Raw genomic sequence first — 20,243 nt, forward strand, 5'->3', positions numbered from 1 at the left:
AGAGGAAGGGAGAGAGACTGAGGGAAAGAGAGGATAGGGATAGAGACTGAGGGAGGGAGAGCGAGGGAGAGAGAGAGGGAGAGGAGAAGAGGGAGGGAGAGGAGAGGGAGAGAGAGGGGGAGAGACTGAGGGAGAGAGAGAGAGAGGGAGAGAGACTGAGGGAGGGAGAGGGAGAGGAGGAGAGTGAGGAGAATGACTGAGGGAGAGAGAGAGGGAGAGACTGAGGGAGGGAGAGAGAGGGAGAGGAGGAGAGAGAGGGTGAGAGACTGAGGGAGAGAGAGAGGGAGAGAGAGAGGGAGAGAGAGGAGAGGGAGAGGGGGAGAGACTGAGGGAGAGAGAGAGGGAGAGAGACTGAGGGAGGGAGAGGAGGAGAGAGAGGGTGAGAGACTGAGGGAGAGAGAGAGAGGGAGAGGAGGAGAGGGGAGAGACAGAGAGGGAGAGAGAGGGAGAGGAGGAGAGAGAGGGTGAGAGACTGAGGGAGAGAGAGAGAGGGAGAGGAGGAGAGGGAGAGAGAGGGGAGAGACTGAGGGAGAGAAAAGCCCTTTTCCCACATGCGCTTTGTACCGCAAAATGACCGGAACGTGGTCTAATGCCTGCATGTGAGAAAGGCGCCGTGCCGGTATAAGCGCGACCCCGTCGTCCCCGACATTTCACCAGTTTCGAGCAAGTCAGAAGAGCGGTATGCTCTTAAGGGGACGCAAGTGGAAACGGGTCCAGTCATTTTCCGCGACAGCGGTCCTTCAATCATGGGCGAAGTGTAGCCTACACACGTTGCTTAATGTTCCAGCGGGCATAATCTAATCATTCGCGCACATTAAAGCAAACTGGCGAAATGATCTTGTCTAAGCCTAATAAGAGCAGTATGTCAGCTTGCTGATTTCCGAAGGCAACCCCGGACACATCAAACGAAGCCAGTCTGTAAAAAGTGCTTCAACGCAACGCAGGTGAACGGATAAACATCGAACCAGCAACTATTTCTCTCAGACACGGATCCCAACTTCTTCAAAGTGCATCATCTAATCATTCGCGCACATCAAAGCAAACTACTTCCACATTTCGCTTGTGCATTTGCTGTCTCTACATACATAGGCTACAAGCGTTGGGCAGCTTGCCTTGCAAGCCTCTGCCATTCTCGCTGTGTCTGTCCTGTGTCAGGCTGCTGTATGGAGGACTGAGTGAAGTTTTGCCGACCCCCCAAATAAGCTCCCCCCTCCCCCCTCCCCCGCCCCCAACATACCGGCTATTTGACGACTAGATTCCCATAGGCGCACGCTAAGGTGTGAAGGGAAATTCAGGGAAATGTCCGATATTGACTTACAGGTAATTTTCCGGTACGCATGTGGGAAAAGGGCTAAAGAGAGAGAGGGCGAGGAGAGCGATAGATAAATGAGGGAGAGGCTGAGGGAGAGAGAGGAGAGGGACAGAGACTGAGGGAGGGAGAGAGAGAGGGAGAGGAGGAGAGGGGGGAGAGAGAGGAGAGGGAGTGAGAGGGAGAGGAGAGGGAGAGACTGAGGGAGAGAGAGAGGGAGACATTGTGCGAGCACCAATAGGGCAGGCAAGGCCACACAGCAGCCGAGCTGCAGGCGAGGCCACACAGCAGCAGAGCTGCAGGCGAGGCCACACAGCAGCAGAGCTGCAGGCGAGGCCACACAGCAGCAGAGCTGTGAATGTGAGCTGCAGGAATCGGTTCCTAGTTTGTTTAAATGTCACTTATCAAAGCATCTGATTTGATGCAGAACAAACAATCAAGTCAACAGCTGCTGATGTGGACAAAGCAAACTTACCTACAAGCCCAAATCACAAGCTGCTAACTTAGACAAGACATCATGAAGTCAACATGCTAAACTAAACACCAGACATCAAACACCTCATGATGCATCTATGTGACTTTTAGGTGAAGAAACAGTAGCCCCGTTTACATGGATTGTTTTCCTCAATCTGATTGAAATCAGTCGGATTATACGAATCTGATTTGATCTGTATACAAGAACGCTAAATAAAGTGATCCACGTTTAATCTGCGTATACATGGCCCCAGCTGAAAGCGATTACAGACATGCTCAAACGGTCTCTCCCACTACCTGCAGAGAAGAAGAGGTGCACTTCTGTCTACCACTTTTCATGTTTACCTCTGGAAAAATGGATCTAGTGCTGCACGATTTGGGGGAAAGGTGCGATTAGCGATTATGGTGGACAATAGGGCTGTTGAAACGAATTTTGATATTCGAATATTATTCGAATTTAAAGCAGCTACGAGCAACTTTTTCGATTGTTATTAAACAGTATAAATTTAATATCAATGCATCACATCTTACCTCTAATAGTCGACGAGACCAAGGCAGAGTAGTCTCGCTTGAACCCCGAGTGAATCGGCCAGTGTAGTCTGTCTGTGGCCAGGGCAGATCAGGAAGTGAAATGAAACGGTTTGCAGCAGCCACTTCAGCCATAACCACAAAATAACTTCCAAAAAACCTGTTAGAATATAACGAGAGATGTTCCCGAGAGTATCCGTGGCGTTCACATTGTTTATGTTATGTTGCTAGGCAGCGCAAACGGCAAAGGCAGGCAGCTGCGTTTCACTTCCGGGTTTCACTTCCGCGTTTCACTTCCGGGTGTAGCCGGGCCGGCCGTAGGAGAGAGAGAGAGAGAGCCCCCTGTTGACGCGAGTTTAGACAGACACAGACTTAATAATCACCTAAGGGAGCAATCTCCGATTGACAAGGCTTTGGTATCAGCTACTATTATAGGTAAGATGTGATGCATCAATATTGTAATTATACTGTTTAATAACAATCGAAAAAGTTGCTCGTAGCTGCTTTAATAATTATGAACGAAATTCGATTATTAAATATTTTTTTTAACAAATATATATATATATATATATTTTTTAGAACACTAGAACAGTGACAAGTTCTGACAACATACTTGAAGAAAAGAGTGTTAACTGAAGTTGACTGTTGAAGCTGCTATACTGATGTAAACCTACCTGTGGCTCTTAAAATGTATGTTCATTCATTGTTAACTGAAGTTGACTGTTGAAGCTGCTATACTGAATGTAAACATGTAGCTCTTAAGTGCAATACGTGACTGATTTTTTTTTGTTCATGGCTCATTGTTGTTTTGGCAAAGTTTACTTATTTGTTTATTGATAAGGAGCTCAAACAAAGGCTGTGTCTTTTTTTATTATCAATTATTTTATTTTAGCATTTCAGACAGCACCAATACATCACTGATGAATATTAACTAAGCTCTGGTTATCTGACCTATTTTCTAATGCAATGAATGTATGTACATTGTACAAGGAACATGTTTTCTTAAATAAACATCATTGCTGGACTATTTGTGATAAGCCTAATATTATTTTGAATATTCATCCACCATTCACTTTTCCATCTACATTTGGTAAAACGCTTAGAAAAAGTTTTACTTGGTCAAACCCAAAGATTCAGCTATATTTAGAATCAGAACATAACATAAGAGAAGACAACAATTCACTCAGACCAATTTTTTCATAGTTCTTTTATGAAGAAGATGATGTCATCATGTATAAACTATGAAGAAGATGATGTCATGTATAAACTATGAGGAGATTATGTCATCATGTATAAACTATGAAGAAGATGATGTCATCATGTATAAACTATGAAGAAGATGATGTCATCATGTATAAACTATGAAGAAGAGGATGACATCATGTATAAACTATGAAGAAGATGATGTCATCATGTATAAACTATGAAGAAGAGGATGACATCATGTATAAACTATGAGGAGATGATGTCATCATGTATAAACTATGAAGAAGATGATGTCATCATGTATAAACTATGAAGAAGATGTCATCATGTATAAACTATGAAGAAGATGATGTCATCATGTATAAACTATGAAGAAGAGGATGACATCATGTATAAACTATGAAGAAGATGATGTCATCATGTATAAACTATGAAGAAGAGGATGACATCATGTATAAACTATGAAGGAGAGGATGACATCAGTGACTACGTTTACATGCACACAATATTCCACTATTATTGGGAAAATGACAATATTCTGAATTTGATAAGGGTCATGTAAACAGCATATTCCAGTTGCATTTTCCGAATTTGCCCTTTCTCCGAATTTAGCATTTTCCGATTAAGACATCTGGGTTATTCCAGTATTATTCGGGATTTCGGAGGATTCTTTGATCATGTATACAGCGCATTTCGGAATATGCGTCTCAATCAGGGTTTTTACAGCAGTTTGGGACGCATGTTGCCTGTTTGTGGTCACATGATGTGTGCTAGAAAGCTCTAGAAGAGGCAATATAATCATAATAATCCATCATCTCTGGCATGCAAAAAGAAAAGCCGACATTTCTGATCGGGAGGAGATGAGAAACATCGATTTAAAGAGAGAGAGAAAGTAGCCTATAGTGCCCAGTGCCCACGGAAGTCCACAATGCTTGCTAGCCTGCGAGGTAATAACGTAGGCTGCTAGCCTACTTTTTATGAAAGACTTGGATGCGCAACACCAAACTTTTCAGCAGCAAGCTCCTGAAATGGACCAAGTGATGCTCGTAAGAATAGTGCTGCTCTGTTTATTCTCAACAGAAAAACTCTGCGGCTCCGCCTACCTGCATCTCTCTCTCTCCCCCCCTCCCTCACGTGTTGGGGAGGGCGAGCTACGGCTGCATGTAAACGGGAATATTAGTGGATTATTAATTTAGTCGGAATATTGTCATTTTCCGAATATGGCGGAATATTGTGTGCATGTAAACGTAGTCAGTGTTGTAGCCAGCAGGCAAGTGTGGCTGCCTGCCACAGGCACAAAGAGAAGCAGCTTCTGCTTCCAGAAGACACTACCCACAACAACCAGCAGAGGGTGACAAAAGGAATACAAAACAGATCTGGCTCCAGCATGTATGTATGGTATGTATGTAGGCTACGGTATGTATGTATGTATGTGTGTGTGTGTGTGTGTGTGTGTGTATGTGTGTGTGTATGTGTGTGTGTGTGTGTGTGTATGTGTGTGTGTGTATGTGCGTATGTGTGTTCGCGCGTGTGTATGTGTGTGTATATGTGTATGTGCTCGCGTGTGTATGAGTGTGTGTGTGTGTGTGTCTGTGTGTTCGCGCGTGTGTATGTGGGTGTGTGTATATGTGTATGTGTGTGTGTGCTCGCGTGTGTGTGTGTGTATGTGTGTGTGTGTGCTCTGCTTCTTCAGGGTAGGTAGCACTGTCTGTTAGTCACCATGTGACCCCATGTCACTTTTGTGACCGATACACCCCCCCCCCCCCACACACACACACACACACACACACACACACACACACACACCTCAACCCACGCACACAGACTCGGCATAACACCACCTACTGGCAAACACAGAAAGTGGTTTATCTCTAGAACTATTTGTCGGATCAACTTCAAACTTTGTGAGGCCGCTTAAAGGATAATTTCGTTTTTTCCTCAACCTGGACCCTATTTTCCACACTGTATGTGTCTAAGGGACTTATCGTGACATCATTTTTTCAGATTGGTTGAGTACTCACCAAGCTAGCCTTGTTTACAGCTCGAGCATTATCATCAAACAACTACCAGTGTAACCCAGTCGGGCAATTGCTCACCGTCATTCCACGGTTCATTCTCAGTAAAAAGAAAAAACTGACAGCTTGAATTTCAGGTCGCAATTTTTTCTCTCTGTAGTGATCTGACCTGGGACGTTTGAATGCAAGTAAATAAACAAACAGATAAATAAATAAATAATAAATAAATAAAATAATAATAAATAATTATTTTTCAAAACGTGTAGCGACATCTGGCCACTGAAAGGGAATGGTGTCTATATGGGACTTGGCTTTTAATTGAAGTTTTATGGTATTAACAGACTGACAGTTCATTTCTTCAATTTCATCATAACACATTTTGTCAGCCATCTTGTTTCAGAATAGGATTTGAATGAATAGATGTCACACATGAGCTTTCTATTTCAATAGAAACTGAATCAAACTAAATACACACTTACACTTCCTCAGGCCTGGTTTCAACCACCGCACTGCATCATGGTCCACACTGTGGGGGAGGGGGGTAAATACAGTTAGACAGCATCATCTCTTTGATAATGAACAAATAACCTTCATAACCTTCCATAGGAGGGGTTTTTCCAGACGCTGTCACTAATATCCTCCATTCAACATCAAACAATATTCCTCAGCTTCTAGCAGCTCTGTCACACTGACTTCATGAATCAGAGTCAATGTTCATGTTGGTGCAGACCTGAGTCACATGACCAGACTGAGTCTGTACACTAACACGAGTCACTCTACTCCTGTCAATAATGTCTGTAACCATAGTAACGTTTACTGCAGACCAATATGGCGGCTTCCTGTGCTTTTAGTTTACTGGACACTAGTAGCACCAGTAATCAGAGGCCTCAGTTCTCTATCAGATTTTAATAAACCTCCACTGACAGACAGCGGTGTGGTTTCTCTTCTCCCACCTCATGAACTTTAGACTTTAAAGAAAAACATTTGGCCTCAAGACACAGAACTGGAGGAGCAGCTGTAGTGTTGAGGAGACAGACTGATAGAGAATAACTAGAGGAGCAGCTGTAGTGTTGAGGAGACAGACTGATAGAAAATAACTGGTGGAGCAGCTGTAGTGTTGAGGAGACAGACTGATAGAGAATAACTGGTGGAGCAGCTGCAGTGTTGAGGAGACAGACTGATAGAAAATAACTGGAGGAGCAGCTGCAGTGTTGAGGAGACAGACTGATAGATAATAACTGGTGGAGCAGCTGCAGTGTTGAGGAGACAGACTGATAGATAATAACTGGTGGAGCAGCTGCAGTGTTGAGGAGACAGACTGATAGAGAATAACTAGAGGAGCAGCTGTAGTGTTGAGGAGACAGACTGATAGAAAATAACTGGTGGAGCAGCTGTAGTGTTGAGGAGACAGACTGATAGAGAATAACTGGTGGAGCAGCTGCAGTGTTGAGGAGACAGATTGATAGAAAATAACTGGAGGAGCAGCTGCAGTGTTGAGGAGACAGACTGATAGAAAATAACTGGTGGAGCAGCTGCAGTGTTGAGGAGACAGACTGATAGAGGATAACTGGAGGAGCAGCTGCAGTGTTGAGGAGACAGACTGATAGATAATAACTGGAGGAGCAGCTGCAGTGTTGAGGAGACAGACTGATAGAAAATAACTGGTGGAGCAGCTGCAGTGTTGAGGAGAGACTTTAAATTAACCATCATAAAGTTAGGTAACGAGTAATGAGTGTGGAGCCTGACGTCATGTAACAAGAGGCCGTGTGTGTGTGTGTGTGTGTGTGTGTGTGTGTGCGTGTGTGCATGCATACGCACGTGTGTGTGCGCGTGTGTGTCTGTGTGACAAGCGGCTGTCCACTCCGCTTCTGGTTCACACTATTCAAAGCGACTGAATCCACTCTCAGATTCAGGATCAACAGCTGAACGTTTCAGTTTCATTCAAAATCTTCTCTCTCCATAACTGAACTGTGTGAACTGAACAGCATGAAGCTACAATGAGGAGTCACAGCTGGATTTAACCTCTCCTTTATAACTGAACTGTGTGAACTGAACAGCATGAAGCTACAATGAGGATCCACAGCTGGATTTAGCAGCAAATACATAGCTATATCAGCTCGTATCAGCACAACCGCATAGTAGCTCCCATTGGCTCCACAGAGCTATCTATGTACTGCTTGCGACAACAACAACGTTAATTCAAGCATTTGAGCATAATTGTAGCGGCAGAAATTACATTTCCGATTATAAGGCTATCGTTATCGTCTGATAACGATCTTGTGCCGATAATCGTGCAGTAGAGATGCACGGGCCACAGTTATAACTATTGGTTGAGTACTCACCGAGATAGTCTAGTTTACAGCTCGTCAAACAACTACCAGTGTAACCCAGTCGGGCAATTGCGCACCGTCATTCCACGTTCGCTATAGGGATGGGAATTTCATGCATTTTCCTTAACCGTTAGTTGCGCAACTTAACACATTCACTGCCAGCCTTTTTTTTTTACTGTAGGTAGGTTCTGCCAGAGGGTTTTTTTGAGGATTCTGGCTCATCTTTCAAGACCCGAGGATTCTTTTCTGCTAAGATTTTGTGAACACACAATATCTCAAAAGAACTAATAGAATGTGTGCTTTCTCTGTCTAAAAGAGTTAGTTTGTAGAGTTAGTAGTTATGTAAGCATTAGCAGTTGAATACAGCATGGTTTCAGCGTCTGGAAATTTATTCTGAGATAAACGGCTTTTTGTGAAATTCGATAGAACAGTCACTTTAACCATTCATTTTTGGCATCAGTAAGACGTCAGACATCTAAACAATAGTTTTGAACAGTAATTTCCTCCATAACAGCAGGAAACCCCCCTCTGCTTCCAACTCCTCCCTCCGTGGGCGTGTTTGGTGGCTTTCAGCAGCGTTGTCACAAGCGAGTGTTCTGCTGCTGCTGCTGCGAGTTTGAGCAGCCTCCCTCCCTGGCAGCGAGTGTGGATAGGGCTCACTCGTTTCTTGGGTTTGAGAGCTTTGATGAAGCTTTGTGCGATTCTAGGCTTTATGCTGCGTGTTTCAAAGTGTGTTTTCCACCCAGTCTATTTTTGGAATCCCCCACCGCCAGCTCCCAGCGCGATAATGCGCGAAAGTGAAAGCGTTTTCGCCAATCCATTTTACAGTAGAGAATGGTTTCCTCGCGCGTTCCCCTACAGTTTTGGCTCTGCCTTTTCTAGTGTGGAGAGCACGGTCGCCACTTAGTGGGTCCGTGGAATGGGTTGTACACGTTCGCTGAATTTTTATAGGAGACGTGGGGAGCGTTGATCCACGTCCCAACGTCAATTTTTTTTTTTTTTTTTAAGCCGAGATATCTCGTCATTGGCAGTGAACCGTTGGATTCTGTAAGCCGAGATATCTCGTCAATGGCAGTGAACGTGTTAACAATCAGTTAATCGGTTAATTGTTAACGTTGTTTCTCTCCCCCAACCCCCCACCCCCCCGTAAAAATATCACGTCTCGTCTTTCTCTCAGTTCAAGTTCTATTTAACCTCACAGTCACACAATAGCTGCATATCATTTATGTGACATTCATGACATGAATCACAAACGCAAATAATAATAAAACTATAATTAGCCTAAAAACAATAAGGCTCACCTCCTTTGAACAGCCGCCTGTCCTTAATAGTCATTTCAACAAAGGGGGACGTGATCGCCTGGTTCAATAAACTTCATGAAATCCCTCGCCGTCCACCACGCTTCTTTTCCACCATAAAGCAAGGCTTCTGTGTTATTGTCTCTAGTCTGCATGCACGATGCCTGCTCCAATCGCCTAGTATTAATATTTAGCTATAACTTTTATGAGTGACAGCGTCCACAATCAGCATCCAGCGATAATGGAACGTAACGTGACGTTGAGCGATGCTCGTCGGGGAATCATAAATTGCCCCTGGAGTTGAATTTTGAGAACGGCGTCGCAGTATTTACAGATTTACTTTTAGAGTGTAATCATTCTATGCTGTTGCTAGCGCGAGCTTGCGGCTAATTTTAGCATCTGTTTTGTTTCATGTTGTTTGCTCAATTCACTTCCTACTTCCTCATGCATGTGTGACGACCTTCTCACGTGACCACTCCTTCTGTTGCGCTAGCTGGGCGAGGTACGCCCTCTGCTGGACTGGTATAATTAACACACTGTGAGCTATGAAGACTGAATTGATGACACAAAGTAACAATGTTGTCAGTCAAAACAGTTAATTAATTTTAATCGGTTACGTTTCCTAACGGCAGTTAACGGACTATCGGTTAATCATTAACACCCCTAGTTCACTAAAAATGCTTGTTTTGCTGCTGGGAGACTCAAACTGTCATAGTGTCTGGCAACATGGAAACGACTCTATACATGAATATTATTCTCCGGACAGAGAAAATGGGCATGAACAGGTGAGGAGAGAGAGGAGCAGGCAGAGTATATACCCTCCTCTTCAATGCTGGAGACCGGGGTTCGATTCCCAGCATGTTCAAAGTAAGTCTACATTTAAACCGTAAGTCACATTTAATATTATTTAAGCATGCCTAACCCAAACCCTTTGTCTAACCTTAACCAAGTTGCTTTAGGTGCCTAAACATAACCGCAACACAAGTTGTTGCTACGCTGTTGTGGTTTTGAAGAATGAGGAAAGAGGGGTATCCAGTGCGTTAAAAAGGGGTCCTGACCAAACATCAGTTTTTCACAAGTTGGCACAGCCTTCTAGCAGACATTTGCTCTCCGTACCTGAGAGAGTCCAGTCTCCATTGTGGATCCTCCAGTCCAACAGAGAGCAGCTTCACTGAGGCACCTGGATTATTGTAGCTCAAGTCCAGCTGTCTCAGATGAGAGGGGTTGGAGCTCAGAGCTGAGGCCAGAGAAGCACAGCCTTCCTCTGTGAGCTGACAGCCTGACAACCTGCACACACACACACACAGACACACACACACACACACACACACACACACACACACACACACACACACACACACACACACACACACACACACACACACACACACACACTAAAGCAGTGGCTCTCAACTGGTCTAGCCTCATGACCAACATTTTCCCTTAGTCATTTACAGAATTTAGCCTAAATTGTAGGGTAATTTAGCCGTCTTCACAACAAGCTAGCATGGCATGTTGGTACCAATGGATGCATTAGGTCTTCTAGTTTCATATGGTACTAGTATCTTCACTCTCGTTTTAAAATGGGCCAGCTAGCATCTGAAAGATAGTAATGTTGGCCGCCAATGCCAGCATTCTCAATAAGTAGACAAACGTTTTTCTCGTGCACACATCTGCGACCTACTCAAAACGGCCCCGTGACCCACCTTTGGGTCCCGACCCACCAGTTGAGAAGCACTGCTCTAAAGCACGATTGCTTATGGTGCAACAAAGTTCAGCTCTTTGCATGGCAGCCAGCTGGCAGCTGAATGGCCTTCAGCCGAGAGCACCAACTGAAGCTCACTGCCACTGTAAATATTAATTTGAGTGTGAACCACGAAAAGAAATGCAATGTAACTGCCAACCAGTTGCTGCTGTATTGTCTTCCAGGAGGATCTGTTGTTGAATGTGTTCACCAACGTGTTCAATGTGAGTTTTCAGGAGGTTTTCTCCTCATTCAAACTCTACAAACTGCTCCAGCTGCATCTGGTCCTGCTCACTACTTTATATTCTTGTCTTCAAGGCAGTCAGGTGTTGGATAACCTCAATGTTACAACTAAGGGGAGTATTGTGGCAGTAAAGATGTGTTTGACATTAAATTGGACTCTTTCAACTTTTATTCAGTAGCAACATTAACCACTGAAACCTACAGAAATAGTGATTTTGCATAGTTATGAAACTCAACATCGCCTGATATGAACATTTTTGTAATAACATATTCAGCTTCTTCACTCAACACTAATAGTTTGTAATTGTTTATTTTGAGCCTAAACCTAACCCTCTAAAAAAGAGATCATAGCTCTCAGTGGAAGCTCTTAAAACCAGCTACATGTTGGATATTCCCATTAACACATTCAGTGCCAGCGACGCCATATGGCGTCATTAGAAATTTACCGTAGAGTGCCAGCGACGCCAAATGGCGTCAATAACTCGATTTTTTTTTTTTGACGGGGGGGTGTCGATCTATGCCTCTTACATCGCCTCTTACAATATTCAGAGGTATTGAATGTGTCTAACCTATTTTACAGAACCCTTAGGTGGCGACAGCGCTCTCCAGATGAGAGAACGTGGAGTGAAACACACAGAAGAAGTCATTGGGGGGAAGGAAATCGCATCGCATCCGTCCGTATGCAGCGGCTTCATTGAAGCAACGTTTAGCTGTGCCCCTGCAGCAGCCAATCTGCTATCACAATTGAGTACCTCGGTGTCCGCTGCAACAGCCTCCGTGTCCGCTGCAACACATGATCAGCCGTGGATTTGTTATTATTCTCAACTCGAAGCATGGGAGCTGGTACACGCGGCTGTAAAAAAGCAGGATCTAGCGGACTTTTTCAGTGCTGAGCACAGGCAGAGAGAACAGCAGAGCAGAGAGACACTCCTCCCACAACGGGGGGGGGGGGGGAGGAGGAGGGGGGGAGGTGGGCACGCAGAGCCAAGTACACAACACAGACCCAGACAGCAGGACAGGGTTGGCAAACGCAAGCCAGAATATCCGATGCCCACCAGCAGCAAAAGATCAGCAAGAAGCTGCAACCAGCAGCGCATGCAGGCGCCAGCGCTGCTGGTTTCAGCTAAAAATATTATTCTTCCAAACAAAATTCCCTTGCCTTCACTGTTTTATTGAAGGAAATTATTTTTGAGGTGTGACTACATCAGAAAATTAGCTTCAGAGTCAGTGATGTGCTTGAAATGTTTAATTTCACAAAAGGCTCATTATCTCAGCTCGTAGAAAAAAAGCTCTGTTTTTCGTTCAATCAAGCTATCTTCTCCGGCTCATAACTAAAGAACGGAAAATGGGATCAATAAACTTTTTTTTGCAGGTGATAGAAGAGAGTCTCATCGTTATTTGTGCGTGTTCAGTGTTTACATAGTAATTATTAAAGAAATTATATGACTGTTTTAAAATGCATTGCGGCCTATGTGGCACAGCAAGCAACCTTTTGCCCAAGGGCCGTGGCACTGAAAGTGTTAATAAACTGCTCTGAAATCCCTTATTATATGTGACATGCTCGGACAAAATCAGTCACATGTAGCACAGGCCCGCTGTTTGTGTAGAAACTTGATTTTATAAGAAAATGCTGATTTTGGCTGTTTTGGGGTTTCAGAAGATTTTAGTAAAATAAACCATTGGTTTTCATTCTCTGTAGCGATTATTGTGAAATTCAAATGCAGCTCATAAAGTTAGGGTGACAAGCATAACTAGCTTACTTTGTCAAACTTTGAGGCCGTTTTTCTCAAAACAGTTTGGAAACAGTCAAGACAAATTTCATCAGAGCAGGTCACATTATTACAAAAAACTATCTCCAATATTTGTGTTTTCATTCAGTTCTGCACTCAGTTTAACAGAATCTGACAAGTCCTTTGCTTCAGGTTTCACCAACAGATGCAGTGTGGAGAGAAAGAATGAAATGTTTTCTCTGCAGGAGAGAAATTATAGCTGCATTTTGGTTTCAAAAATTACATCAGCAGGAAAATGAGAGTTCAGGTATTTTCATATGAATGTAGAGTAGACTTTAAATGGTCTGTTAAACAGTAATGGTGATCCTGACCTGAGACTCTCCAGTCTACAGTGTGGACTCCTCAGTCCAGCAGAGAGAAGCTTCACTCCTGAATCTTGGAAGTCGTTGTTAGTCAGGTCCAGCTCTTTCAGACTAGATGACTGGGAGCTGAGAACTGAGGCCAGAGCTTCACAGCTTCTCTCTGACAGCTGACAGACACTCAGCCTGAAGCACAAGAAGACATGCTATTGTTATATTGTGTCATTATTGCATTTTCCTACTGACAGACTGTGTTGATGAGGCTTACTGACACTTATATGTAATGTCATCATTGTATGATTTCTACTGACAGACTGTACTGTTGAGGCCCTGGTCTAAAGCAGGTCCACACTAACACTGACAGGAAAACTGGTTTGATTTCCACACATGGTGCTATAAGGTGATTGGATCAATAAATCCTCCAAAATGGCACATGATTTGTTATGCTGCACAACGAGCCATGAAATAAGAAAAAAGTGGATATAAATTAGGAAACACTTTAAAAACAAATGGATAGTAAATCTGCAGCCTCAGTAGCTCAGGAAGGCTTTCCACAGTCTCAGCTCACAGGGAACTATCTCCACAGTGTAATTCAGGACCAAAACTAGTCTGCTTTAAATGTGTTCAGTGACATTTTAATATGAATTATAACTAGTAACCAGAGGACAGATGTTAAAACTGGGTAGATGATGTTGTCACCTTCCCACTGTTTAACATCTAGCTGCTCTATTTTCAACTAGCTTCACTGGCGTGAAGCTGTATCAATACAAGTCAAATCATCAAGTAAAACCTTCAGGACAACCTTTGCAGATTCAGGAATCCTGTTTTGAGAGAATGGACCTCAGTTTGGGAAATGTGTTGAATCAACTGAGAAAAACTGTGAACTGCCTTTACCTGAGAGTCTCCAGTCTGCATTCTGGACTGTCCAGTCCAACAGAGAGAAGGTTCCATCCTGAATCTTGCAGGTCATTGTAACTCAAGTCCAGCTCTCTCAGATGGGAGGAGATGGACTTCAGAGCTGAGGTCAGAACTTCACAGTCAGTCTCCAACAAGCTGCAACCACTTAATCTGAATAAAGAATAAAGCAATAAAATACAATACTCCTTTAAATCTTTAACCAATCCAGTGTCTTATAACCCAATGGACTTCAGCATGTTGTCAGTGTGGATCAGCATCATGTCAGCCTTATATAGTCTTTCCATCTGAAACCAGACAGACTGTCACTCCTCTGTTTCAGGATTGGCCCATTTTCCTTGAAAACTTCCTGTAACAGACCAGATGAATACATCTAAATGCCAAGTAGTTTAAAATAAATAAATAAATATGTAGTTATGGTCCAGAATCCACTTTTTTGGGGACACAATTTTCAGATGGCAGTTTATCTGGAAAAGTTGTAATACAAGCAGAATTTGAATTGGATGGGGAACTTAACCCTAACTGGACCCTAACTTAACCTGAACCCTCCAATGGACCTATCGCTAAGTCCCGCCGCGAACGCAGACGAGCCAATCACAGGGCGTGCAGCTCTACAATACACTCGGACATTCTCAGCTTGGAGTTCTATAGAGAAGCACTAGAAAACGCGAGTTTCCTCTGGTTTTATACATTTATAAGTTGAAAAAATGGTCAAACGATGTGCATGAGGCTAAATTGACCATTACGAGGTATCCTGGGAGGCCAGGCAATGGATAATATTAAACTAGTAAACGTAGATCCACTCACATCCACAATGATGCTGCTGTTTTGGACGTTAAATCTGCATCGTGGTGACAGCGAGATGAGTCCTCTCCCTCATTTGCCTTGCGTGATCCAAAAGTATCATTATATCATCATGGTATTCAAAAAGTCGGCAAAAGAAAATGCTGAATTATGCGAGTTTCCAGTCATTACGTTATGCACGTAATGCCGGAGTTGGTTGAAGAGGAGGCGCATTGATTGATGTGATTAAAACATCGCCAGACACCAGTCAAACCCTAAAACGAGGGAATTAATCTCGTTCCCCAAATAAATGTGAGGTAGTCATTAGAGAAAACATGATGGAAAAAGTGGTCTGCTGTAGGCTATGCCTCTCCTGATCTGCTACACCCATGCGTGCGTGCTGTTGTCTCGCTATGAAAAACATCAACACTATATTAATTTAACGTTTGTTGATTATACAGAGGTAGGCCTACTATATTAATTTAACGTTTGTTGATTATACAGAGGTAGGCCTACATAAAACAGATTGCCAGGCGCCACTCTTCAATTCGGCATATATATAATCCACGGAGAGGTTACTCAAGTGAATAAAATGTAAATTCTGGATGTCAGTCGCCTGTTATCCCCACTGGTTATCTCGCTGTCTTCCTTCGTTAAAAGTGCATGTATGGTTTGATTCGCTAAAGCCGTTTCCATGCACTTATCTCATTTCTTTTTAGCGATAGCTTTAAATGTTGTACATCGCCCTCCATGGCATAGTGAAGTACTTTATGATGGCTTCTAGACAATATCCAACACGTTCTCACTCCGAGCGTGTAGCATATTGACGCTTTGTCCCATCCTTTGTGCGTCGCTTGTTACTAACATGGTACCCTTGAGCGACCCATTAAACGACTTGGGCTTTCCGACTAAACTCAATGTAAACCCATGAAAGTCATCTTTGATGCTTATGGCAACTGCTCCCCCATTAGCCTAACTGCTCCCCCATTAGTCAACTGCTCCCCCATTAGGGTCTGGGGGGAGGTTAGGTTTAGGCGTGGGGGGTGGGAGAGGTTTAGGGTCTGGGGGAGGTTAGGTTTAGGCATGGGGGGTGGGAGAGGTTAGGTTTAGGGTTAGGGTCTGGGGGAGGTTAGGTTTAGGTGTGGGGGGTGGGAGAGGTTAGGTTTAGGGTTAGGGTCTGGGAGAGGTTAGCTACTCACCCCAGACCCTAATGGGGGAGCAGTTGACTAATGGGGGAGCAGTTAGGCTAATGGGGGAGCAGTTGCCATAAGCGTCAAAGATGACTTCCATGGGTTTACATTGAGTTTAGTCGGAAAGCCCAAGTCGTTTCATGGGTCGCTCAAGGGTACCATGTTAGTAACAAGCGACGCACAAGGGACGGGACAAAGCGTCAATATGCTACGCGCTCGGAGTGAGAATGGGTTGCAATATCAGGCCTCAAAAAGTTGTGAAGAGCGTCTTGGGATATAACTTTGACAGTGACGGCTGCCATTTATTCTAGTCAGTCTGCCTTGTGTTTGTCCGAGTGAGGACGGGGGGTGGGGCTTAGCGATAGGTCAATTGTCTATACGGAAGCAACAGATTAGAGCAAATCAAATATTTCAGGGTTTTATCAAATCTAGGAAGTGAGTTAAAATGGAAATCCGAATGGGCTGGGGATATATATATATTAGTCATGGCCTTAGAAATAGTAGGGGGGTTATGATTTTGTTTAAGAAGGAACTGCAACAACACAAGGGTCGCAGGTTCACGACCCCATGCTACCTCCGGCTTGGTCGGGCGTCCATACAGGCACGATTGGCTGTGTTTGCAGGTGGGAAGCCGGATTATGGGTGTGTCCTGGTCACTGCTCTAGCGCCTCCTCTGGTCGGTTGGGGCGCCTGTTCGGGGCGGAAGGAAACTGGTGGCAATAGCGTGATCCTCCCACATGCTACGTCCTGCCGGTGTAGTTCCCCGCTGTCAGGTGAAAATAATCGCCTGGCAACTGCGCATGTGTCAGAGGAAGCATGGTGCTAGTCTACAGCTCTCCCCAGATTGGCAGAGGTTGGAGCACCGACTGGGGCAGCAGGGGGAAATTGGCCAATTAAAACTGGGGAGAAAATGGGGGGGGGGTCAGAAAAAACGAAGGAACTGCAACACACAGTCCACGCTGTCCAAACTGATGAGAATGGAAGAGGGATATCTAGGCTAGATGTTACAAAAGATAACTTACACATCAATATAATCAATATATGGTCCAAATGAAGATAATCCAATCTTTTAGAGCAGTGGTTCCCAACCTTTTTACACCAAGTACCACCTGAGAAAGTAGTTGGCTCTCCAAGTACCACCATATGACCGACGTTAAAATACAGTCTATTCAGCTATGCACAGTTCACGCAGGAGGCAAATTTATTCCAACCTGCAGCCTATGTGCAACCTGCAGCAGCTGCACTTGTGATGGGTTGACTGCTGTCTTCACCTCCTTGTGCTTCATCGTTGCTGCTCTCCTCTACTACAGCTCTTTTACGATTCCCTCCCGTTTTGATCCACTTTAGCATCCCTCCTTGTCTTTGTTCACCACTTGTGTAACCATGCGGGGCGGGCAGGTAATTGTGCATGCGCAACAGGTATAGTGTCCGTCAGAAACAAATATTTGTTTCTAAATCTCAAGACAACAAAATAAACCTCAATTTCAATGATCACAAGTTTATTTTCATTCGTAGTATTATTTTGATAGATAAACATGTTTTACAATTGATTTTAAAGTTGGGTTTATTTCATAATTTAAATATTGGGATTCCAGGGATCAAGTACCACCAGCAGGGGGAGGCGCAAGTACCACCTACCTTGAGAAACACTGCCAATAATATTAATAATTATTATTATTATTTCACTTTCACATGTTTGAAAACTACTACTAGTGACCACCATGGATTTTGCACAAAAAAAAAAAAAAAAAAAAAAAAAAAAAAAAAATACAGAGCCTTCCAAGTACCACCAGCAGGGGGCGCAAGTACCACCTACGGTACACGTACCGTAGGTTGGGAACCACTGTTTTAGAGGAAATCCACAGTATTATCTCTTCTCAAGAGAATAACCAAAATATCATAGTTGGAAATTTCAATACAGTTTTAAATATAAACAAAGAGCGTGCAGGTACTCATTCCTACAATAACCATCCCCAGGCTCTCTGTGAAATTCAAGGAATGAAGGCATCTCTAGATCTAGTGGACATTTGGAGGCTATACAGAATCCTGACTTAAACAGATACACATGGTGTAGAGTGGTGGCTCTCAAACTTTTTCACATCAAGGACCCCTAAACTGACACAAATTAGACCACGGACCCCCATTTGATAAGATTTTGTCTCAGGGTCCCCCATCTGATAAGATATTTGCTTTTGGATGTTTTATTACAGAAAGTGTATGAAACCCATGACCAAAATAGTCATGTATTCTCTCATTGTGATACTTATGGATGGAATTAGAGTGAAAATAGTTTTTTCGGACCCCACTTTGAGAACCACTGGCCTAGAGGAAGGTAGCCTAGAGGAAGGTAGTCATATTGATTGTTTTCTCATTTCTTTTTCTCTTGTTTCCAAGGTAGCAACATGTATGATTGGTGACCGAGATCTGATCATGCTATGATAACAATTCAAATTATTACAGCTGAACATCCTAGGCGGCATGTCCACCCTGCAGCTCACCTGCTGTGCTGGCTCACTTGCTCTTATAGAGAGACAAAGTGAAACGTCACTTCCTGTACCAGCGCTGAAAAAAATATGAATGGCAGTGAACAGTGAATAACGTTCCTTTTTTGATCACCACTGCGCATTGCGGCCTTGCCTGCTCTATGACATCATTGATGACAGCATCACGGATGACATCATCACTGATGACATCATCACTGAATTTATATAGCCTCAGCCAGGAAGGATGACATCACTGATGACATCATCAATGATGCCATCACTGAGATGCAAGATGCAATGTGCAATCTTGCATTGCATTGGATTCTGGGATTGATTTGGATTGCATTCTGGGATTGATTCCCAAGCCCAATTAGTGTCTGCTGCGGGTATGGCCGGTGGAGATCCACTTCAGAAACTGGGTAAGTGATTGTGGTTGTGTTCTATCAGGAAAGCATTTAGCTGGACAGCTTCTTTTTTTAGTTTGATTGAATTGTCAGCTTTAGCTAACTGAGACCATTTGTCAACTAACTTATAGTGGCTACACTGCCTAAAATTGATCTAGACCTACTAGCTTGCCAGCTAACTGAGATTCATCAGCTTAAGATAACATAACTAAATGCTTTCAGGATTTTCACCATGAATACCTGCAGTTCAGCGCTCACTGCTCAGTCAGGCCATAAGTGGCTATAACTGAATCTAGCATTCAAAGTAGCTACTGTAGCAGGGACACTGTACCTTGTCCCTGCTACAGTAGCTATTATTAATGTTAGATTCATTGTTCAAGTTAGTTCTCACTCTGTGTGTGTGTGTGTGTGTGTGTGTGTGTGTGTGTGTGTGTGTGTGTGTGTGTGTGTAGCTCTGGTAGCTCCAGTCACATCAACACCACTGAAACAATACCATGCCATAGCATGCTAAATTTGCAGTGGTGGATGTTTGTGATACATGAAGCATTGGAGTCTGATGCTGTGTGATATAATCCACTTTCTCTTTCTTCACATTTGACTGAAGACAGACTTCATAAACTCATTATGACTAATATCAGCTTCACAGGGCTTTGATGGCAGCCTGATCTACTGTACTGTTATGTGTTTTTGGATGGAGGTTTGGTGTGTTGTTGTTTTGTGTCAAACTTGCCAGCCTGTTGGAAGAGTTTGACGCAACAAAAAGAAAGAACACAAATAGATACAATACTTTAAAGGATGGCTTTACTGGTAATCAACCCACTTTGTATCATTAATAATCTTGGTAATATAAGGACATGGGCAGTGTTTACCTCTCTCTGTGTTTTCCTCACGGAGATCTCCCATTTCCTCCTCTGGCAAAGCGCTCCGTTGTGACGCGTTTTACATCACAACGCGTCACAACGGAGCTGCGGAAGTTCTGCTGGAGACGTGGAATCTGTTTGAGAGCGGCTGTTATTGTTTATTTTATTTTTAAGTATGCTCACATCCACAGAGAATGCATTGAGAGCCTTAAGGAGCATTAATGACTTGCAGCTGACGGGGGCAGAGTTTCTGCAGACAGGAGCAGGAGCATTTTTCTCCGTGAAGTAAACAGAGAGAGAAGATAAAGGCTGCCCATGTGCTTATATTACTGAGATTATATATGATACAAAGTGGGTTGATTACCAGTAAAG

The 20,243-nt window shown here is 43.6% G+C and overlaps 1 protein-coding gene across 1 annotated transcript in view; it reads right to left on the reverse strand.

The window, feature by feature from the left end:
- Positions 1-14,126: 14,126 nt before the first annotated feature.
- Positions 14,127-20,243, reverse strand: part of LOC310791539 (NLR family CARD domain-containing protein 3-like) — a gene marked incomplete at both ends in the record, with an annotated part of 38,054 nt that continues 31,937 nt past the window's right edge. Inside the window, one exon of the mRNA XM_083653212.1 lies at positions 14,127-14,304. Within this exon, the coding sequence (XP_083509338.1) occupies positions 14,127-14,304 (178 nt within the window). The remainder of the gene's footprint in view (positions 14,305-20,243) is intronic.

This window comes from Poromitra crassiceps (genome assembly GCF_964638095.1).
Source record: "Poromitra crassiceps genome assembly, chromosome: 16".
NCBI classification, from domain to species: domain Eukaryota; kingdom Metazoa; phylum Chordata; class Actinopteri; order Beryciformes; family Melamphaidae; genus Poromitra; species Poromitra crassiceps.